Here is an 18,815-nt window from a genome sequence, read left to right on the forward strand (position 1 = left end):
CCCTAAATGGCCCCCTCAAGGAATGAACTCACAACCCTGGGTTTAGCAGGCCAATGCTCAAACCACTTGAGCTATCCCTCCCCCCATTGAGTTTGGCAAGGACAAATTTCATGCTGCTGGTAATAGGCTGTTCTATACTGTGTATGCAGCAGGGCTGTTGATTATATTCAAAGGCAGACAATTGTAAAACATATGGAAAGTGCTAAACATAAACTGAATGAAAAGAAACTAAAACTAGGCTAAAACAGCAGGGCCATCGACAACAGTAAAGAAACAAGGCACTGTGACTGGACTATTCTGTTTTATCATAGTGATGGGCACTGATAGGCTTCCAACTTGCTTAAAATTGTAAATATCAATAAAACATGTTCAACTGATAGCTATATATATATGTATAATATGGTGTGTAGGGAAACTAAAGTTCAGCATTTCATTTTAATCGCGGAAAAACACGTATTTGTATGTATGTTTGGTTTTTATCAGAGAATTTTGTTTTATCATTGAAAACTAGGATCCCCGGTCATAACCTCAGCCAAATAGTGGTCAAATATGGCAACGCAAATTTGGCTTTCTGCTCATACCTCTGCAGAGAAAGAAGCTACTTGTCGATAGCTGCATTTCTTTGTGCTGAAATGAGAAACTGTAGAGACCACCTTGGCTGAGCCCTAGGATAGACCACAAATAGTTGTGTCCTGCAACAAATGTTTGTTTCGAGTGTCCGGGGTACAATGTATAAATGTGTTCACTTCAGTGCCTTGACCTAGACAAGCAAATCAGTGCAGTGCCATTTGAGATCTTCGTTTGACATCCAGTCACTCAGTCCTCTTCTCTAATTGTTATTGCTACCACTGTCATCATCTAACATAACATTTATTCACTATAGTCTCAGGCAGTTAAGATTCATTTGGTAATATGTTTTTTCTCAGGCAATTTCTGGTGGCAGAAAGAGATGTTCTACTATAAGCATGTCAAAGAGTAGTGAACCAACCCCTAGGCTTCGTGGTGCATGGTTTTGGTTTTTTTCCTCCTCACCTTAGATTTTGTACCTGGTCAAATGGGATGGAGAAGTGACACAGTGCCGTCATGGCAAAGTGCCCCAAAGTCTTATGATGTTAGCTGTTTCTCAGACCTCCCATTTACTGCAGAGGATCTTTCAAAGTTTGAAATTTTTTTGAAAATAATTTCTTTAAATATTCTTGCTCTGAGGTAATTGAATGGGAAAATCATGCAATAGCTTGTTGGTACACTGTAACCAAATATGTAAAAGTCTATTTTTAACTTCATTGTGTGTTTTTTCTTTCTCTCAACTCCCTTTTTGAAATGTCTAGGTACTGGTTGCACTGCAGAAAGACAACCGGGAAGTGGAAAGAGGAAGCCCTTCACTCAAACACTGAAACTATGGTTGCCTCAAATTGAGATCCAAGGGAAAAGAATCTGCAGTGGCAATCGTATGTCAAGATGAACTCAATATGTAGAGCTACAAGTGTGTTGTTTTGAGTTTTTTGTTTAGCACTGGAATTGGCCTTAAAGAAAAAAATGGAAAAGAAAAACTTTTTAAGTAACAAAACCAAGGCTTAGCCTTAAGAAGCTTAATATAATGTGTGTTTGCTGTGGACAGCATTATACATTCTGCACTTTTAACAAAGGCAATGAAACCAGGCAATTTTAAGCTTGCCTTTTTTATTTCAGTATAAGTATTTTTAAATACTGTAATTGGTAACAGTGTGAGTTGCTTTGAAAGTTACTCCCCAGTTTGATTCTTAACCAGAATATACATGCATAAGTGTAGGTGGATTTGGAGAACCTGTTCCATAACTGGTACTGGAGTTCATAGTTAAGTGAGGTAAGGACCACTTTCTTAGAAATGTCCCCTTTTTTAAAAAGCTATAGGCCTCATTTACCAAAGAAACTGTTAAAATAGAACTACATTCCATCCCATTAACTGAAAACCAAGACCAAACAAAAACACCACGGTAAGTAGAAAATACACTTAAAAATAGGGAGGGAGGAGTCAGACTAGCAATACAGCAGCAGAGTCCATTTTCAACCTGCCTTGCAACAGTGTTTCCCACCCATATGGATGCATTGGGAAAGTGCCACATTAATCCCACTGGGTACTAAGCTCTCCAAGGGCTGATCTGTAGTATTATAGCATTATTTCCCATTGGCTCACTCCCATGCACCTATTGAACAGAAGTAAGATGCTAGTAAATGGTAATTAGCAAGTGAGGTTTGCTGGGGAAAGTGTCAAGAAATGGTAATTCGCTAATGGGATGAGTAAAATTCATCCATTGATCTAGTTCTTTTTGAGGATAATGGTGTTTTTTAAGACCAGCCTGTACCACACGGTACTATGCTTGAACAAGTTACGCAGATGGCAAACTGCAGTTGCATATTTCCATTATACAGCTAAAATTTTCTCTGCCTTCATCAGCTGAGTGTTTGATTGTAAATCATACGTGTCCATGATTTACATTGTACACTATACAAAAAACTGCATGGGATAAATTGCTTTATAAAGATGAATTTCAACACTGAAAAGGGAAAATAACTGAAACAATATGTATTTGATAGCTGTAAATGGGAATTTCTGAATCCTCTCTAGCTTTGGATCTTATGTTCACCATCACCCTTCAGTCTGTCTTTATGCTGGCTGCTCTGATGATGTCTGAAACACAAGTATAGATGAGAGAGAACTGGATTAAAAGTGGAAGTATACTTGCACACACTATTAAATTCCAAGTACATACAGCGTATAATGTAAAATGTCTATAGGATATATGCAAAATACTGTCCATTAGTGAAGTAGTATATTTTCAATAAGTGGTATTTTGACTGTAATCTTAAAAAGACTCAAATGCAACAATGACTTTTCCAAATAAGTGCTTCAGGATTCTGTCACTTAAAAGAGTATGTAATGCAAATGCAGCTCGCAAGTCTGTTACCTCTTTGGCCTCTTTTCCCCTTCCGCACTTTGTATACCTACCATAATTAGCTACTTAGCTTATTTCTGGTGCTGGCCATTAATTTCTTCAGTAACTGGCAGCATAGTAAAAATTCTTGTGAAGATAAATGTCCAGGCATCAGAATGGCATTTCCATTCTCTCCTCAGAAATTGCTTAGCTTTGGTCCTTTCACGACTGGTATTGGCATTGTAGATGCAATGAAGTGCAATAGAAAATTGGAAAGTCAGTACCTTTTGATCTACGTTACCTTTTTAATATCACAGATATGCCTTTTTTGTAAAGGTGTATAGAGGCCTAACATCCAGAACATTTGCACTATACATTTACGTACTATACATTACGTATTTATGCAGACCAACTTTATCCTCAGTATAGATCCAGTTAGATGGTACTGTAGCTGGCTTTGAAACTGTAACTTAGTCTTCATTGCAACTTAATTTTTAGGTCCTTTTAAACCAAGTGTGTCAGAACATGGTTCACCTACCTTATTGGAATGCAGTGTTTAGCCACTGGATATTTAGCAGCCATCCCCAATCTGGTCTCATTTTGCTCCCCACCTAATCGTATGTTTAATGTTAATACTGAAAATGGACTTGGTTGTGGAAAAAGGCCTGCTGCAGCACTTGTGCACTGTTTGTTACTTGCAGATGTAATTATTTTGTTCTGTGGTTGATTTTTTTTCTTAGAAGATGTATATATTTTCTAATTGATTTATTTGTGTACATAAAAGTATGTTCTTTAAGTAATGAAAAAAGCAATGCAATAAGGAGCTTTGCACAGTTTGTTTAAACCCCCTTTCCCCAAAAAAACCTTGTATTTGGGAAAAATTTTCACCTGCCTAAAGATAGTTGTTTAAACTTTTCAGTATACTTGATTTGAAAATATGCTTGAATTTTGATAATGCTGTTGAGATGTGTAATAATGGAATAGGATTATTTGCCACTGTAGCTTTTTAATTTTCTGACAGCATACCAAATATCGTAATTAGCTATTAAGGAAAGTTTTCATAATTAAATTCAGGGATTGCATACCAGATTTTTGCCAACTTGATTTTATTGTTCAGGTGTTCAAGGGTATGTGTAACACGATGCATTGAGATTCCCCTATTCTCCATCAAAGCAGAGAGTTGATCTTTTTCCCCCCAGAGGTTTAAAAAAATGAAAATGCTGCAATAATTTAGAAGTATGCAACTTTCACTTTACATGCAGCAAACAAGAGAAACTAGGAAGACTGCAACCTGGTTTGGGATTTTGTGCAACCTGCACTTTACAGTAAAACAAAATATTTTACATCTTCAATCAGTAATAGTCAAAATGTATCATTTAGTAAAGAATTTCATTTTGAAAGGTACTTTATAATGGCTTCTATTTTTGAATGTTTTAAATACTAGAATGATATGTAAAGAACTATTGACACTCTCTGTATATCATGTTTGTTTTTATGTACAATTATCAATTTTTGTTGAAGTACATGTATCAAACTGGAACTTTTTTGAACTGTAAATATGGTTTTATTAACTAAAGTCATGTAAATTTATCTAGATCACATGGTGTCAATTACAGTGTAATCCACGCTGAAGTTCCTGAGTTTATATACTAATACCCAACCTGTTGATAAGGAATCAACTCCTCTTCCTGACTCCATTCACTGAATGAAACAGAAACCCCCACTTTGCATATGCTCCAGTTTCATAGTGTTTGTTTTTTTTAAAAACTATTTATTTTCCCTTCCCTGTTCTGACAGCTATAATCCCAGTCTGCTTGAAAATATTTGGAATTGCTTCCTTTTTTCCAGCTAGCACATACTGGCAATAAGGTTTACAAAGAAAGGGATTTTCAGGTTTAACAGTTCCTGTATGGTGCCATATTGTACTTTCCCATAGGAAGGTCCATGGTTCTCCTGAGTTTCATGTTATAGTTAGGGGGTCAGCACCACCATGTTGCGCGACAGACACTTGACAAAATTACTGGACTTAGTGATGGACATTGGCAGGGGGTATGAGGGGGCTCGGGGCTGAGGCAGGAGGTTGGGGTGTGGGATGGGGTGTACGGGCTCTGGGCTGGGGGTGCAGGTTCCAGGGTGGGGCCAGAAATGAGGTGTTCGGGGAACAGGAGGGGCTCTGGGCTGGAGCAGGGGGCTGGGGGGTGTGTAAATTTTTACTATGGACACTGGTGTCAGTGTACAGACATGTTGCCGACTTCTGGTTACAGTTTCAAATTCTAATCAATTTCCTCAGGAGGAAGGGCTTTGGAAGACCAAAGTTGTAACTGTTTGTTCTCACAACATTGGGACACAATGAGAGAAGAAATTTCCAAGGAAGTTGCATAAGATTAAGTGAATGTTCATTTGTTTTTAACAGCTGAAGAGTGCATTTGCTCCCTACATTCTTCCCCATCTCAGTCAAACCTCCACACTGAGGAGTTTCTTTTCCGTGCCTACTAGCCTCTCCTCCCTTGGGCCATATGTACCTGAAAGTGAAAGGCATGTTAGCCCTTGCTGCTTAATAGTCTTAGAAAGTGTCACATAAGCCATTTTATTTTTTCACTTGAGACAAAAGGAACAAAGTGTAAGAAGACTATTTAAAGGAAATCCAACTACATTAGTAGGGCTTTGGAACATACATCAAAAAGTAGGAATAATACATATTGCTCTTCTGGAGTAGTGGGAGAGTAAGTACAACAGAAAATAGAGCAAGCTTCATAAATGCTATGGTGAGAGAGAACTGTAACTTGATCATCATACTGAGGCTGAAGTAGATAGTGTAATTCTGTTACAGGGAGTCCATTACTCATATGTCCTTAATCTTTACCAAAACAATTGAATAGGAAACCAAATAGATGCTCTACTGCACAACAGGACATCTTTAACTTAAAATTTTAGCTGATGAAGAGCTTACCTATTTGCCTGAGTTAACTAGGCTTAACCTGAAAGAAACAGGGTTTTATAAATTTATTTCCCTTTTTCATTTAAGATGTTGGCCACTATATTTATTGATATGTCTCCATGTTCTGGCTAGTGTCTGCAAGAGAGAAAAGATTAAACTGGGTAGTGGTGTTTTGCCCCAATTAGTCAACCTATTTTGTAGTCTCTCATCACTACTGGAGATTTAGTAGAGCACTAAAAACCAATAGACATAAAAATGGGGTATTTAGTACAGTTGAATTGTTTTGCTGTGACTCAAACCATTTTGCAAAAAAAAAAAAAAAAAAAAGACTTTAAGGGACATCATCAAATCAAACTAATTAGAGAAGATGAAAAACATATACTGTGGCATCTAATCTGTTCCAAGACCATGCAGGATTGTTTTCAGAGACTCATCTCTCCAGGATAGAAGATCAACCTTTTATGCTCTCAGTAATAAAATGACCAGCTTTCCATCATGATCCCAATTCCTCCCTCCCAACTGAGAATTTTTTAGGTGTGGTATCAATTTTTTTTCCAATGTTAAGGTGATTCAGAAAAGCTACTTCAGAGATCACTTAGAAAAAAAAGTTGTAAACATTTTTAGAAACTTCTTAATCCTTTTTAATCTACTCTTTTATATATCTTAGCTAAGAAAACTCAGAATAAGTTTGCTGATTCTTGTTTGCCAAGATCTAGTGCACTGGACTGTTACTGAGAAGGCAAGAATATTTTTTGTTCATTTTGTAATTAGAACCTCACGATGCTGTCATTTCTCAGATGTATGTTGAACGTGTGCAGACTTTGAGACTGATATGTCTAATTATGCTTATTGCATCAACTTGTGTAGTTTAGGATCTGTACTAAGTCCACAATGAACCAGCATGATTTACTGGGGTTAGGAGAGAGTTGGATCTCCAGGTAAAGTATGTCTAAGGTGTCTATTGCCTTAGTATATAAATGCCAATGTTAAAACTACTGCTGATCATCTTGCTCACTAAGTACTGAAGTTATAACCCCCTGCCACTGTTCTGACCCACATTATTTCACTGCTGTAGAGACATTTCTTCTAACATTAGAAACCAGAAAAAGGTCATTCACTAGCCACTCATTACTTACTAGACCAGTGCATGCAATCCTGCCCTCTGCAAGGATTTTTCATCCACCAGTGGCCAATAAATTAACTCCCTCATAAGGATGATTTAAAGATTAATTAGCATGCATAATTCTGCAGCTCTTTCATTCTGTGAACATCTTCATAAGAGAACTTTTCATGGATCTCCCTTTCAACTCTCTGCTGCTTGGCTGTCAAACTGTTTAATTCTGTAGACCAATAGGGAAGATGCTGCAGATCACAGGTGCTTCACCAACCATAGCTTGAGGATAACTAGGTTAGTTAACACCTGTACAGTGTATTGTGCATATAAATATAAGACAACTGCTATGTATTAATACTAAAACAAGCTCCTAGTAAATTGTATTATTTACAATCTATATCACTTTATATCTTCAGAGAGCTTTACAAAAATTAATCCTCAAAACATGTCTGAGACACAGGTAGGTAAGTACACCTACTTTAGCATTGTGGGGAACAGACTCCCAAAGCCACACAGTGAGTTAGTGGCAGAACCAGGACTGGAATCTGAGGGCATTTGACTTGCAGTTTTTTGCTTACACCAGAAGGTGATGCTGCCAGTGATTAGAATAGTGCCAGTGTGTGTGTTTTTTAAAAGCATACTTAAAATATCTATCTATCTGATAGAGTAATTAGCCAAATATGCTTGGTTTTTTCATGAGCCATTGAAAAAGGCATAACTTGATGGCAGTCTCCTGATGGAATGTATAATATTAAAACCTGGGAAACAAAGTTTTCATTAGATGTGAAATTGAGAATATTTCACCCTTTTACTACATACCAAGCCTGTACATGAAAAACACTTTCAGAGATAAATAAACCAATTTAAGTGCTCAATTTTTGTTTTTCTGTCTTAACCTCACTTTCTTCTCCAAAATCCTCATTCTGGTAGAAAGGATTTTGCTTCCTTGATTTTTTTCTTTATAGCTTTGCAAGTAAGGGTGAGTCCAGCATGGTGACGTTTCAGCATCTCCAGCTGCTGACTTAGCACTTCAGCAGCATCCACCTTGTTCTCGAAGTCCCGCAGCAGTACCTCACTTCCAAGAAGCCCACACTTCTGTCGCAACTTCAGGTTCTGTACCCGTAAACTATCCCTAGCCTGTTTTGTTCTGGTCAGAATCTCTCTTTTCTGGGCCACCAGTGCCTCAATCTCCATCAGCTGGGCCCTTTGGTCTTGATTCTGAGCTTCTACAAACTGCAATTTTTCTTTGAGCTGGCTCAGGACTTGCACTGTGTTAGTGATCTTCTTCCGGAGCTTCAGAAGCTCTTCATTGCGCTCCTCAATTTTCTCATTGTAGGTCTGGTTCTCTATCTTCAGCTGCTCATAGTCTATCAGGTGCAGTCCTTCTGCCAGCTCCTCTTGAGCTTTCAGGCTGGCTTCAAGCTTTTCAACCTTATGCTGCAGCTTGATGTTTTCCAACCGGCCCTAGAATGGTAGAAATGAGAGAGCAGGAAAGATTTATTAACTTTTCTAATCCACCTCTCTATCAAGACAGGCCTTCTTTGTGCTTTGTCAAGTCTAAGTATAAATGACCTAATCCATGAAGCATCTTTTTCTGAATTTTAGCAGGTGCTAGATACCTAGTAGTATTTTCACAAGTGGCTCCTTCATTTATAGGTGCCTAACTGCTTTTATAAATCTGGCCCAAAGTTGAAAATATCTGCATTAGAGGGGGAGGTACTCTACGGTGATGCTAGCTGTGGACCATCTTCCCTAGGTTTCATGGACGCTGCTCTGGAAGCTCATGTCCCAGGTTAGGGGTGGCCTCACCTCACTCATCTCCTTCTCTTTACGCTGCTCCTTGGCTTGTATGTGCTCCACCTCCTTAATGGCAGCTTCCTTCCCCCCCAGCTGGCGCCCCATGGTGAAGAGGGTCACTTCCTTCTTGCAGGCCTGGAAGGCGAGCCAGTCGGCGTTCACCTGCTCCAGCTTTTCCGTGCAGCGCTGCTCCAGGTCGTCTATCTGGAGCTGGTACCATGCCCTCTGCTGGGCCAGCTGGCCCCTCAGCTCCTCCAGCATGGCCAGGTAGCGGGTGTAGCGGTGCTCCTTGTCGGAGACGAGCTCCTCCAGCTCCGCGCGGGGCGGCTCCTCGCCCCTCTTGCGGAAGAGCTCGTACAGCTTGAACTGCAGGTGCCCGTTGTACTGGCGCGTGCGCTCGCGCTCGGCCAGCAGGAGGCGGTACTGCTCGGTCAGCTCCGCGCGCTGCCGCTGCCGCTCCTCCGCCGCCGCCGCCTCCCCCCCTTCCTCCTCCTCCTCCTCCTCCTCCGGGCTGCCCAGCTCCAGCAGGGGCAGGCTGGGCCGCCCCTCCCCCCAGCTCTCCTGGGGGCTGAGCACTTCCCCCACCTGCAGCGGGGGCGGCTCCTCGGCCTCGCCCTCCGTGAAGCTGGCGCTGGTGGGCGCCTCTGGGGCGGCTGCCGCCTCTGCCTCGGGGGTTCCCTCAGCCGCCGGGGAAGGAGGCTCGGTGCCCGCTCTGTGTTCCGACTCTGCCTCCCCCTCCTCCGCGGCAGCCTCTTCCCCCGCCGGCTTCTCAAGGGGACCATCGCCCTCGGCCCCCTCCGGCCTCTCCTCTCCGGCCGCCTGCTCCTCCGCGACGGGCCCCGGGCCCTCTGCCTCCACAGGGGACTCCCCGGGGTGAGCCGGAGCCTCGTCCCCCTCCCCCATTTCCTCCTCCTCCTCCTCCCCCTTCCCCTCCCCCTCCATCCCCTCAGCTGGGTCCTCTCCCGGGCCCGTCCGCGGCTCGATGGGGACGCGTCAGTCTCAGCGCCACTCGCTTCGTTGTTTACCTGTCTCTCCCGTTGCCCAGGCAACAACGCTGGACTCGTTCAGCCAATGGGAGGAGCAGCCCCCTCCTTGCGGAGACACTGTGCCGACGCCCCAATGTGTCCGTCGCCCACTCCGCGAAAGGGCTGCTTAGGGTCGCTTACCTGATTGGTTGTAGTGGAGGCGGACGGAACCTGAGCCTCGAATTCTATTGGTCGTTGGGTTTTCGCCACGCCTCATAGCCCTCATCCTATTGGTTCAAATGCGAGGGGCGTGTCAGATTGTTTGGCTCTATTGGGTTCCCACTACGGGTCCCCGCCCCTTGGGCGCGCTTCCATTGGTCGTCCCTGGGTGTGGGCGGTGCCGCGCGTGCGCAGTGCGGCGCGGCGGGCGGGGTAAGATGGCGGAACTGGGGAAGAAGTACTGCGTGTACTGTCTAGCTGAGGTGAGCTCGCTCCGTTTCCGTTGCACCGAGTGTGCCGACATCGAGCTCTGCCCAGACTGCTTTTCGGCAGGCGCCGAGATCGGGCCGCACCGCCGATGGCACGGCTACCAGCTGGTGGACGGCGGCCGCTTCACCCTCTGGGGGGCCGAGGCCGAGGGCGGCTGGAGCAGCCGGGAGGAGCAGCTGCTACTGGACGCGATCGAGCAGTTCGGCTTCGGCAACTGGGTAAGTGAGCGGCTGCCGGGCAGCGCAGGGGGCCGGGGAGCTTAGAGCCCCTCTCCCCGGCTGGCCTGTCAGGCCGTGGGCTTGTCAGGGAGCCGGTCGGTGTGTCAGGGGGGTTAACGATGCGTCTGGGCCTGGGACCGCTCCTCAGTGGGGCTCCTCTGGCTGTGATATACCGTTTCTGTCGTCCCCCGCTCCGCATTGCGGGCCCACAGCTCCCCAGGGGGCTGATCCAGCCGTGTCCCCCCTCCCCCCCGCCTTTTGCCCATCCACCTCCTGTACAGCGCGTGTCAGCTGTAGGGCATCCAGGTGCTGACAGCCAGCCAGCCCCCCCAGCTGCTCCCTTCCGCTCAGCCACGCTCCATGGTCTGGGTAAAATTCACAAGTCTTTAAAATTTGGACTCTGTTCTGTTGTTGCTCATTAAACCTGCAGTCACTGAAACCTCAACACTTCCCACGCCATCAGACTTGCTGGTACTGTTTATGCTGCTGCTGGACAAGCTTCACTTCTGTGTGTGGTGTATATGGTCAGTCGATTTCTGGGTCTCATGCATTGGTGTTAAATTGAGTCTCTGGCTAGTGATGGCCCATACAGCAACTTTCTGGTCACGAGACACAGTCTTGGTTAAGTTAACCTTAAGTTAAGGTTTCTACTTAAGGGAGTGTCTGGTGGGGAATGTTCAATTTCTGGTTATTACAGCTGTGAAGAAAACCTGATCAAAGTGATGCTGAGCTGTCTTACTGAATCTGCAGAAGCCAAAACAGTAAATGGAGGTGTCAGCTTCTTCCTCCTTCTCAAGAAGATAACATTGAAATGTTATGACACTTTCACAGTTAGCATTAATTGTGAATCATGTTGACACAAACATTGTTTATTTTAGGATAGTATGCAGGGTATGAATAACATCATTTTTGAAATATTCTTGTGCCTTGTGGCATTGTGTACAGTATTTGACATACAAACACTGCAGGTGAGTGTCTAAAGTCAAAGGCTCTATTAAATAGCTAAATTAAGAATACTTTCTTAATAAAAGCTTTTTTGTGAAACCATGGGGCTTTGTTTTTGTTTTTAGTCTAACATTGAGCCATCAGCAACATGGCTTTCAGAAAGGATCAATCAAGTTTTATGTCTGACAATCTGCTTTTTTTTTTTCTGTACCTGTTTCATAGTCCGTAGCTTTTTGTGTGTGTGTATGAAGAGGAAAAACCAAAGAACCCCACAGATTGCACAATAATTTAGTATGTGCATCGGGGATTCTAGTAAAGGAAGTGCTTCCCCAAAGACTTACAACAGAATCTGTCATCTAAACAGGAACAGTAAAGATTTCCCTTTTTACACAACCTCCCATCCCTGTTTCATTGCAGATTTGACTCTGTTTACTCTTTTGTTCCCTATTCTCATCACACCTGTCTTCATTCTATGTGTTTTTCTCTCCAGTATGTCACAACTGTCAGGTCACACACACACACATCCTTTTTAATCTACACTAACAAAATTTTCTTTGTTTTACTACAACATAGGAAGCTGACTCAATCACCATTTATAGTGATGATTGTCTGAAAAAGGCTTTTCTTCAGAAAGACAGCAAGATACCTCAACTCTTCCAAGCTCATACTGTTTAGTGCCCTACTCCGCATCCCATTTTTTTTTCATAAATATGAGGGCAAGTCTTTTTTTTTTTTCTTTTTGAAATTCTTACTGCTTAATAAAACCTAAACTTATTAAATACACTACTTATTATGATGGCTGTGGCTTTTTGTTACCTAACAAACTACTCTTGTAGAGACCTGCAAGAACTAGTCTTTCTCACCTGTGTACTGTGTTTAAAAAATAAAAATAAAAAGGGGTGGGTGGCGGGGGGGGAGATATGATCCAAATATTGAACTTCCATTTCCAAATGAGCAAAATTAGATATGGAGGGATCAGTTTTAACTGCATTAAGAATTACATTTAAAGAACTAAATATCTCCACTTCATAGTTTTAATGATTGAAATCATTAAAATGTTGCAAAATTTCAGTTCTCTGAATTATTGTGCCATCTAAATTTTCTTAGAAAAATTGCTACCAACTTCTGCAGGAAACACTTTTTAAAATTTTGTTTAGAATTTTCCCTCTTCTTAAATTGTGGGTCCACCATGTTTCTCTAGTTAAACAACCACATGCACACATGACTAGTGTACTAGACTTAGGCCTCTCATTTGTTTAAATGTATAGAGTTGTAATCTTGTTCCCCTTCTGTAAAATGTTGGAGTGAAGAGGGCATGAAACTCTGTTGGGAGGGAGGACCTGAGTCACGGAAACAACTTTTATGAGTTGAATGATTGCCACTTATTTTTCCTACACGGTGTGCCAAGCAAGCTGTTGAGTAAATAGGATTGTTTGATCCTCTCTTATATTCTGCAAAGAAACATGTTAACTTTTGTTCCCCAGAGAATTTTGACATAAGATTCAACCAGTGGAATTACTCTACCTTTTGCTAGATTTCAGGGACACTACAATCCTGTCAAGGTTCACTTGATATTGAGACATGGGAGGCCTATATTTGGTAGTGGCCCTGAGGATGTCACTTCCAGATGGTGCTCATGTAGATCCTGGTGATGTCTTGGGATTCACTGAGAAATTGATGTAGCTTGCTGGGTAATACTCATGGTGTCAGCTTCATGGAATACTATTAGTAGCATCTGTTTTAGAGTTTAGTCACTGAGGTGCTATTGGCATCTGTATACCTTCTAGAAATCTAGCTAGATTGAGGAAACTTCTTGGTGGAATATTATAGGTGGGGTGGACTTTATACTGGACTCGAAGAAGAGAGTGTGAACGCACACTAGAATGGTTAACCTAAATATTGCTAGAAAAACATATTTCAGGTTGATGTGTGGGGAAAACATGAGAGGTTATCCCTAATGATTGGGTGTATTTTTTAGAACTGAGCTAATAAGTCAAGCCATCACTAATTTCCTTAACTTTCTCCTCCTAGGAGGATATGGCTGCTCATGTTGGAGCATCCCGAACTCCCCAGGAAGTGATGGAACACTATGTAAGCATGTATATCCATGGCAACCTTGGAAAAGCCTGCATCCCTGACACTATCCCTAACAGAGTGACAGATCACACTTGTCCCAGTGGTGGCCCACTTTCTCCGAGCCTGACCACACCTCTCCCTCCTTTGGACATATCAGTGGCAGAACAACAGCAGTTGGGGTATATGCCACTTCGAGATGACTATGAGATTGAGTATGACCAAGATGCTGAGACTCTCATCAGTGGCCTTTCAGTGAACTATGATGATGATGATGTGGAAATAGAATTAAAAAGAGCTCATGTTGATATGTATGTAAGAAAACTTAAGGAGAGGCAACGGCGGAAAAACATTGCACGAGATTATAATCTAGTACCTGCCTTTCTTGGGAAGGATAAAAAGGACAAGGAAAAAGCTCCAAAACGGAAGATCACAAAAGAAGAAAAGGAGTTGAGGCTAAAACTGAGGCCTCTCTATCAATTCATGTCCTGTAAGGAGTTTGAAGACTTCTTTGAGAACATGCACAAGGAGAGGATACTTCGAGCAAAGATTCGAGAACTGCAGCGGTACCGTCGAAATGGAATCACCAAAATGGAAGAGTCGGCAGAATATGAGGCAGCTAGACATAAACGGGAGAAGAGGAAGGAGAATAAAAATATAGCCAGTTCCAAGAGAGGAAAGGAAGATGGTAAGGATGGGGAATTTGCTGCAATTGAGAATCTGCCTGGCTTTGAACTCTTATCAGACAGAGAAAAGGTGCTCTGTAGCTCTCTAAATCTGAGTCCGGCACGTTATGTGACTGTGAAAACTATAATTATTAAAGACCATCTCCAAAAAAGACAAGGTATTCCCTCAAAAAGTCGCCTTCCCAGTTATTTAGACAAGGTACTAAAGAAAAGGATTTTAAACTTCCTAACAGAAAGTGGTTGGATATCTAGGGATGCTTCATGAAACTTACCTGATTTGAAAGCTGAATTAATGTTAAAAAATGGCTCATCATGGGCCAAATGACTCTGTTACTTTCGCTCCCTCCCCAAAGATAGGATTTTTCCTGTAAAATATGAGTATTTACAATCCTCTGTCCAAAAGGACGCTCTTACATTGGATCATGGAAAATACCAAACTGTAACTTCTTGTGTGATCTTAAAGTTAAGTACTTTAAGAAAAAGGATTTGCCGCTAAATATTCACTGCAGATGAGGTGGATCAGATTTCATCTTTTTTGGAACATTATTGGAATGGATATGTTCTTAATTTGATTTATTCAAATCCAGTAGCCCAAGGCTAGTTGTTATACTCTCTGCTGTTGGACAAAAGGGTTATTAGTGCAACACTTGCTTGTTTTGGGGTGGGAGATGGAAGCATTCATTTGGTGGAGCCTGCCTTGTATCACTCTCTCTTCATGGTGCTGGTAGCCAAATGAAACTTACAAAAATCCTGAGCTTTGAAGTACAGAACACTTGAAGTGAGCATTTTTGTGAATAGAGCTTAGCTTCCAGCACTCTTCACTCAGTAACAAGGACCTGGTAGAGTGATGTGAGCACATATAGAAAATGCAAGAGGAGGTGAGTTAATAGAATGGGACAAGGACATGGAATATGGTGGATAAGTTGCTTCCAGTCACTTCCCTCATGGAGCAGATTCTTAGACTTATTTTCACACTGAGTTGCTTCTTAGGCAGATTACTCCAGGGTCTGTGCTGGCATAGACCCTTTAGGAAACTCCTGTGGTAGACAGATAATTCAGTAGCAACAAAGTTCCCTGCCCCTGTTCTGGGCACAGGGGACTTAACTGGTCCAGGGAAGTGTAATGTTCTTCTGAATCTGGTTGGTCTTGTCTGTACATTTTCATCTAATACTGATGTACAAACCACTGACGTTGTAAAAACATGGGAGCTACTTCAGACTTGCAGCTAAAGTTCCTTTCTCATTAAAAATATGAAACTAAATGAAACCATTACATGTTGCCTGTTGCACATATTTTGCTTAAAATACGTTGAGATAAATTTATTGCAAATGGCAGCAAAAAATCTTAATTTGCTTCTTGGTCTACTTCAGTACAGATCATGTGATATTTCACTGAAAATGTGACATACCAACCTCATAGGTAGCTTTGGGGGGAAAGGTGTGGGTGGTTGTTTTGCTTTTAGAAGGGCTACAGTCAGAGTTTGGTGCTTGCAACAAGCACCAGTTTCTCTCCCTAACTCGAGCATACAAAAGAAGTATCTGATCAATAAAACGTTGATCCTATGTATCAGATTTTTACTTAAAGCAGGGAAGGAATCTGAAGAACTAAAGCAGAATATTTATTGTTACAAGTACCTTACCTGAATGTAGCAAATTGGGGGGGGGGGGAAAAAGGTTATAGCTGACATTCTTGCAAAATCCAGGGAACTATGTGCTATGTAAGTGTTTTCTGGGTTTTATGTTTTTTAATTCCTTGTTTCCTGTGTTCTTGCTGGCTTCCCTTCCTTTGAGCTTCCCTGTTTGGAAAGGTCTTTAACAGTAAGCTAACTTGATGCGTTTGGAATGCAGGCACTCTGAAAATTGGGACTTGAAGATTTATTAAGACAACTAGGAGAAAAAAATTGTGCATTCAGAATGTCTTAACACTTGTTTTGATATTTCATGCAGTGGACAGAGAAGTAATCACCAAACCGTGTAATATTCTTTCAAGCTGCAGAGCGAATTCTACACATGGAATTCTGCGTGTTCTTAATTGTCAATGTATGCAGCATTACCAAAACAGTGTTAACAGTGAGTCCTAATAAGAAAAGAGTATTAGTACAAAAACCAGCATTTCTAAGGGAATCTATGGTGCCTTTTTCTTTTGAGCTTGTGGTATTTTAAGTCTCTTCAGAAAGGCAAGGACTACGTCCCCAGCTGTGTAATGCTTTGTTTGTCATAACTGTAAATCGCTTGTTGTAAAATACTTAAAACAAAACTGTCAGTCCCACTTTTTGTTGTTTGCAGTATAAGTGACTGAAATGTGCTCAACAGCTATGAGAACCACCTCCACCTGTCATGTGTATCCTTTTGTGCATGCACAAGTTCAGATACTACAAATTGTGATAAGTTTCCATGCCCTACTTACATGGAAAGGGGGAAGATGTTCTCAAGCTGTCTGTTTTCAAGCATGGTACTGGATTAGGTGGTTGGTTCTTCTTTTCAGTTTGTAAACCCTGTTATCTGGGTGCCATACTATCACCATACATTCAGTATTCTGGAACCTCAGCTGCATAAATAACTTTTTCATTTAGTAGTTTTTAAATCTACATCACTTTTATACTTCTAAGGTGCTCTGGCACAACTCTTAGTGGGTTTAATTGAAGCAATATTCTGAAGCCCATCTGATGGATAACTAAAAGAATCAGACTTCTAGGCACTCATAAGATTCAGCTAAATATTGCATAAATCAGTTCTTCTGCATTTACACTTTGTAGTTTCTGAATTCCTCAGCCTGTCCAAAAATGTTACTTTGGTGCTAGACATAACTTATTGAAGATCTGAATGAATGTAAAATAAAGTATTTTTAATGTATGAAAACCATGGATATCAATACTTATTTCAATCCTGGAAGCAGATTCAATGATGCAAGAGTGTTTATTACCTTTGAATGCTAATCTGTTGGAAAGGGCTTCTCATTGTCAGCTATCCTTTTATTTAAAGATGACTTGTGCTAGAGGATACTGTTCAGCATTTTCATATGGAATTGATTTCTTAGCCTAAGCCTGCCTTTTGTTATGAGTGAACTCTTTACTTGTGCCATGCAGTTATCCTAATCCAGTAACTGACTGAAACTGTACTGCTTTTCTGGGGCGGAGGGTGACTGAGTAATATTTCATAATAGCTCTCCAAACCATATCAGTGTATATACATATATATCCTTTGTGCTGAATTAATCCTAACTTGCATGTTGCTAATTCATGAGGAACTGTTTTTAAACATACATGCTATTTTTGACTCCGTGGATGCCTCAAATAGAACAGATAAGCTATATTGCTAAGAGTTTAAATGAGTTTAAACTGTGACAGTCAAGCTTGTGTCTAGAGTACTGACCCTGTGCTACAAGCACCGTGACACCCTCTACTTTAGGTAGGGTTAGGATACATTAGCATAACACTATACATCTACTGTGATCAACCAAGTTCCAGTGAGGCCTTACCCAACCAGCTTTCTTTGTAACAATGAAACAAACGTGTACTAATCAACTTTGACTTTAGCACTTCTTGCTGCTGGAGGACATGTATGAGTATGCTGGGATTAGGAAAACCCTCCTGAGTATTCTGTAGCTGTTCAAGGTGCTAGAATGGTTCTAGGGGAGTTGCATGAATCAGGGTGCAGGAACGGCTTTGGCCTCAGTTAAACTGAAGCACTTTACCATTTTTCTTCTGTAGGGCTGGTGTAGCAGTACTGTGTGCCACTCAATCTCTTTTTAATAAAGTTCTTGCAAGATGCTTTTGCATGTACCCTAATTACTCTTAAACTATGGTAACATAATACTGCAAAGAAGGAAGATAGCAGCTGCCTGTTAAGTGTATTCAGTTCAGTAGGCTTTTTTTTTTTTTTTAAATAAAACCCAACAATGCATTCATTTGAAGTGTGCTCTGGTGTAGCTGTGCTATACCTACAACAGCGTGTGCTGCAATCATGTAAAATCTAACTAATGGGGTCATTGTGCCCATACACATCTTAACAGATTTCTTCCCATTGTATATCTATAACAGAGTTGTTTTTACATTAATAAAGTCTTTTTCATTACTATTAGTGATGGAGCCTGTATTTTACAGAAAGGCAGGTGGGAGGGGGAAGAGGAAAAAAGCTGGAGAAACAAAAGGAGCAGGCTGTAGTAGCTTTTAACTGCATCACTCCAAAAGTTAAAGCTGGCAAATAACTCCTCTTACCCAGGAGAAGGCTAGTGTGAAACTGCAGTAATCATACAGGAGTACACTATTGAGGTATCTTTTTCTGTCTTATGCCATGGACTGAGCACTCAGTGCTGGTGCGACAAAAAGAGCTACTGTCAGCTTTCTGCTACTGGTCTGATGACTGTGGGCTGCTTCTTCTGTCTCCTTCCTCAACCTCACCTGCTGTACTTCCTGCTACTCATCTTACCCTTTTCCCTGCCCCTTTCTTTAATGTTAAATTGTGGAGAGGAAGGGAAAGAGGTTGTAGGTGAGCCTATTCCTCCAGCCCCTCCTGCATGCTCTGGTTCTTGGTATGTAGCTGGTCACTCAGTCACTGTTGCACAGACTCTCAAATGGGAAAGAAGACAATGGACACAGACCCCCTAAAATAAAAGTGGTCAATACTGCCTCAAAACAAATCCAGTTTCCTGCTTATGGATTTGTGCTTAGGTCTCTAAC

At 41.7% G+C, this 18,815-nt stretch overlaps 3 protein-coding genes across 9 annotated transcripts in view; 2 read left to right on the forward strand and 1 right to left on the reverse strand.

Annotated features, from left to right (window-relative positions):
• TBC1D14 (TBC1 domain family member 14) overlaps nucleotides 1-4,508 on the forward strand; it is a 109,582-nt gene extending 105,074 nt beyond the window's left edge. For all 7 annotated transcript variants that reach the window (XM_027818893.3, XM_043544688.1, XM_043544689.1 and 4 more), the window contains one exon: nucleotides 1,329-4,508. In XM_027818893.3, coding sequence (XP_027674694.1) covers nucleotides 1,329-1,394 — 66 coding nt within the window. In that variant the 3' untranslated portion in view covers nucleotides 1,395-4,508. The remainder of the gene's footprint in view (nucleotides 1-1,328) is intronic.
• Nucleotides 4,509-5,480: 972 nt separating this feature from the next.
• On the reverse strand, nucleotides 5,481-9,664 carry CCDC96 (coiled-coil domain containing 96). The gene is made up of 2 exons (XM_043545817.1): nucleotides 8,774-9,664; nucleotides 5,481-8,428 (listed from the first exon to the last, which is right to left on the reverse strand). The coding sequence occupies exons 1-2, from the start codon at nucleotides 9,662-9,664 to the stop codon at nucleotides 7,883-7,885; spliced, it is 1,437 nt and encodes a 478-aa protein (XP_043401752.1). The 3' UTR covers nucleotides 5,481-7,882.
• Nucleotides 9,647-16,995, forward strand: TADA2B (transcriptional adaptor 2B). The gene is made up of 2 exons (XM_007056509.4): nucleotides 9,647-10,433; nucleotides 13,410-16,995. The coding sequence occupies exons 1-2, from the start codon at nucleotides 10,026-10,028 to the stop codon at nucleotides 14,400-14,402; spliced, it is 1,401 nt and encodes a 466-aa protein (XP_007056571.2). The 5' UTR covers nucleotides 9,647-10,025; the 3' UTR covers nucleotides 14,403-16,995.
• The last annotated feature ends 1,820 nt before the right edge of the window (nucleotides 16,996-18,815 follow it).

This window comes from Chelonia mydas, chromosome 4 (genome assembly GCF_015237465.2).
Source record: "Chelonia mydas isolate rCheMyd1 chromosome 4, rCheMyd1.pri.v2, whole genome shotgun sequence".
NCBI lineage: Eukaryota > Metazoa > Chordata > Testudines > Cheloniidae > Chelonia > Chelonia mydas.

What these genes read in the sequence shown, in the direction of transcription:
- CCDC96 (XM_043545817.1), bottom strand. Translation starts at nt 9,664, where the DNA reads ATGGGGGAGGGGGACGAGGCTCCGGCTCACCCCGGGGAGTCCCCTGTG. An exon ending in AAGAGAAGGAGATGAGTGAG is followed by an intron (nt 8,429 to 8,773) that starts GTGAGGCCACCC and finishes CTACCATTCTAG; the next exon opens with GGCCGGTTGGAAAACATCAA.
- TADA2B (XM_007056509.4), top strand. Translation starts at nt 10,026, where the DNA reads ATGCGAGGGGCGTGTCAGATTGTTTGGCTCTATTGGGTTCCCACTACG. An exon ending in AGTTCGGCTTCGGCAACTGG is followed by an intron (nt 10,434 to 13,409) that starts GTAAGTGAGCGG and finishes TTCTCCTCCTAG; the next exon opens with GAGGATATGGCTGCTCATGT.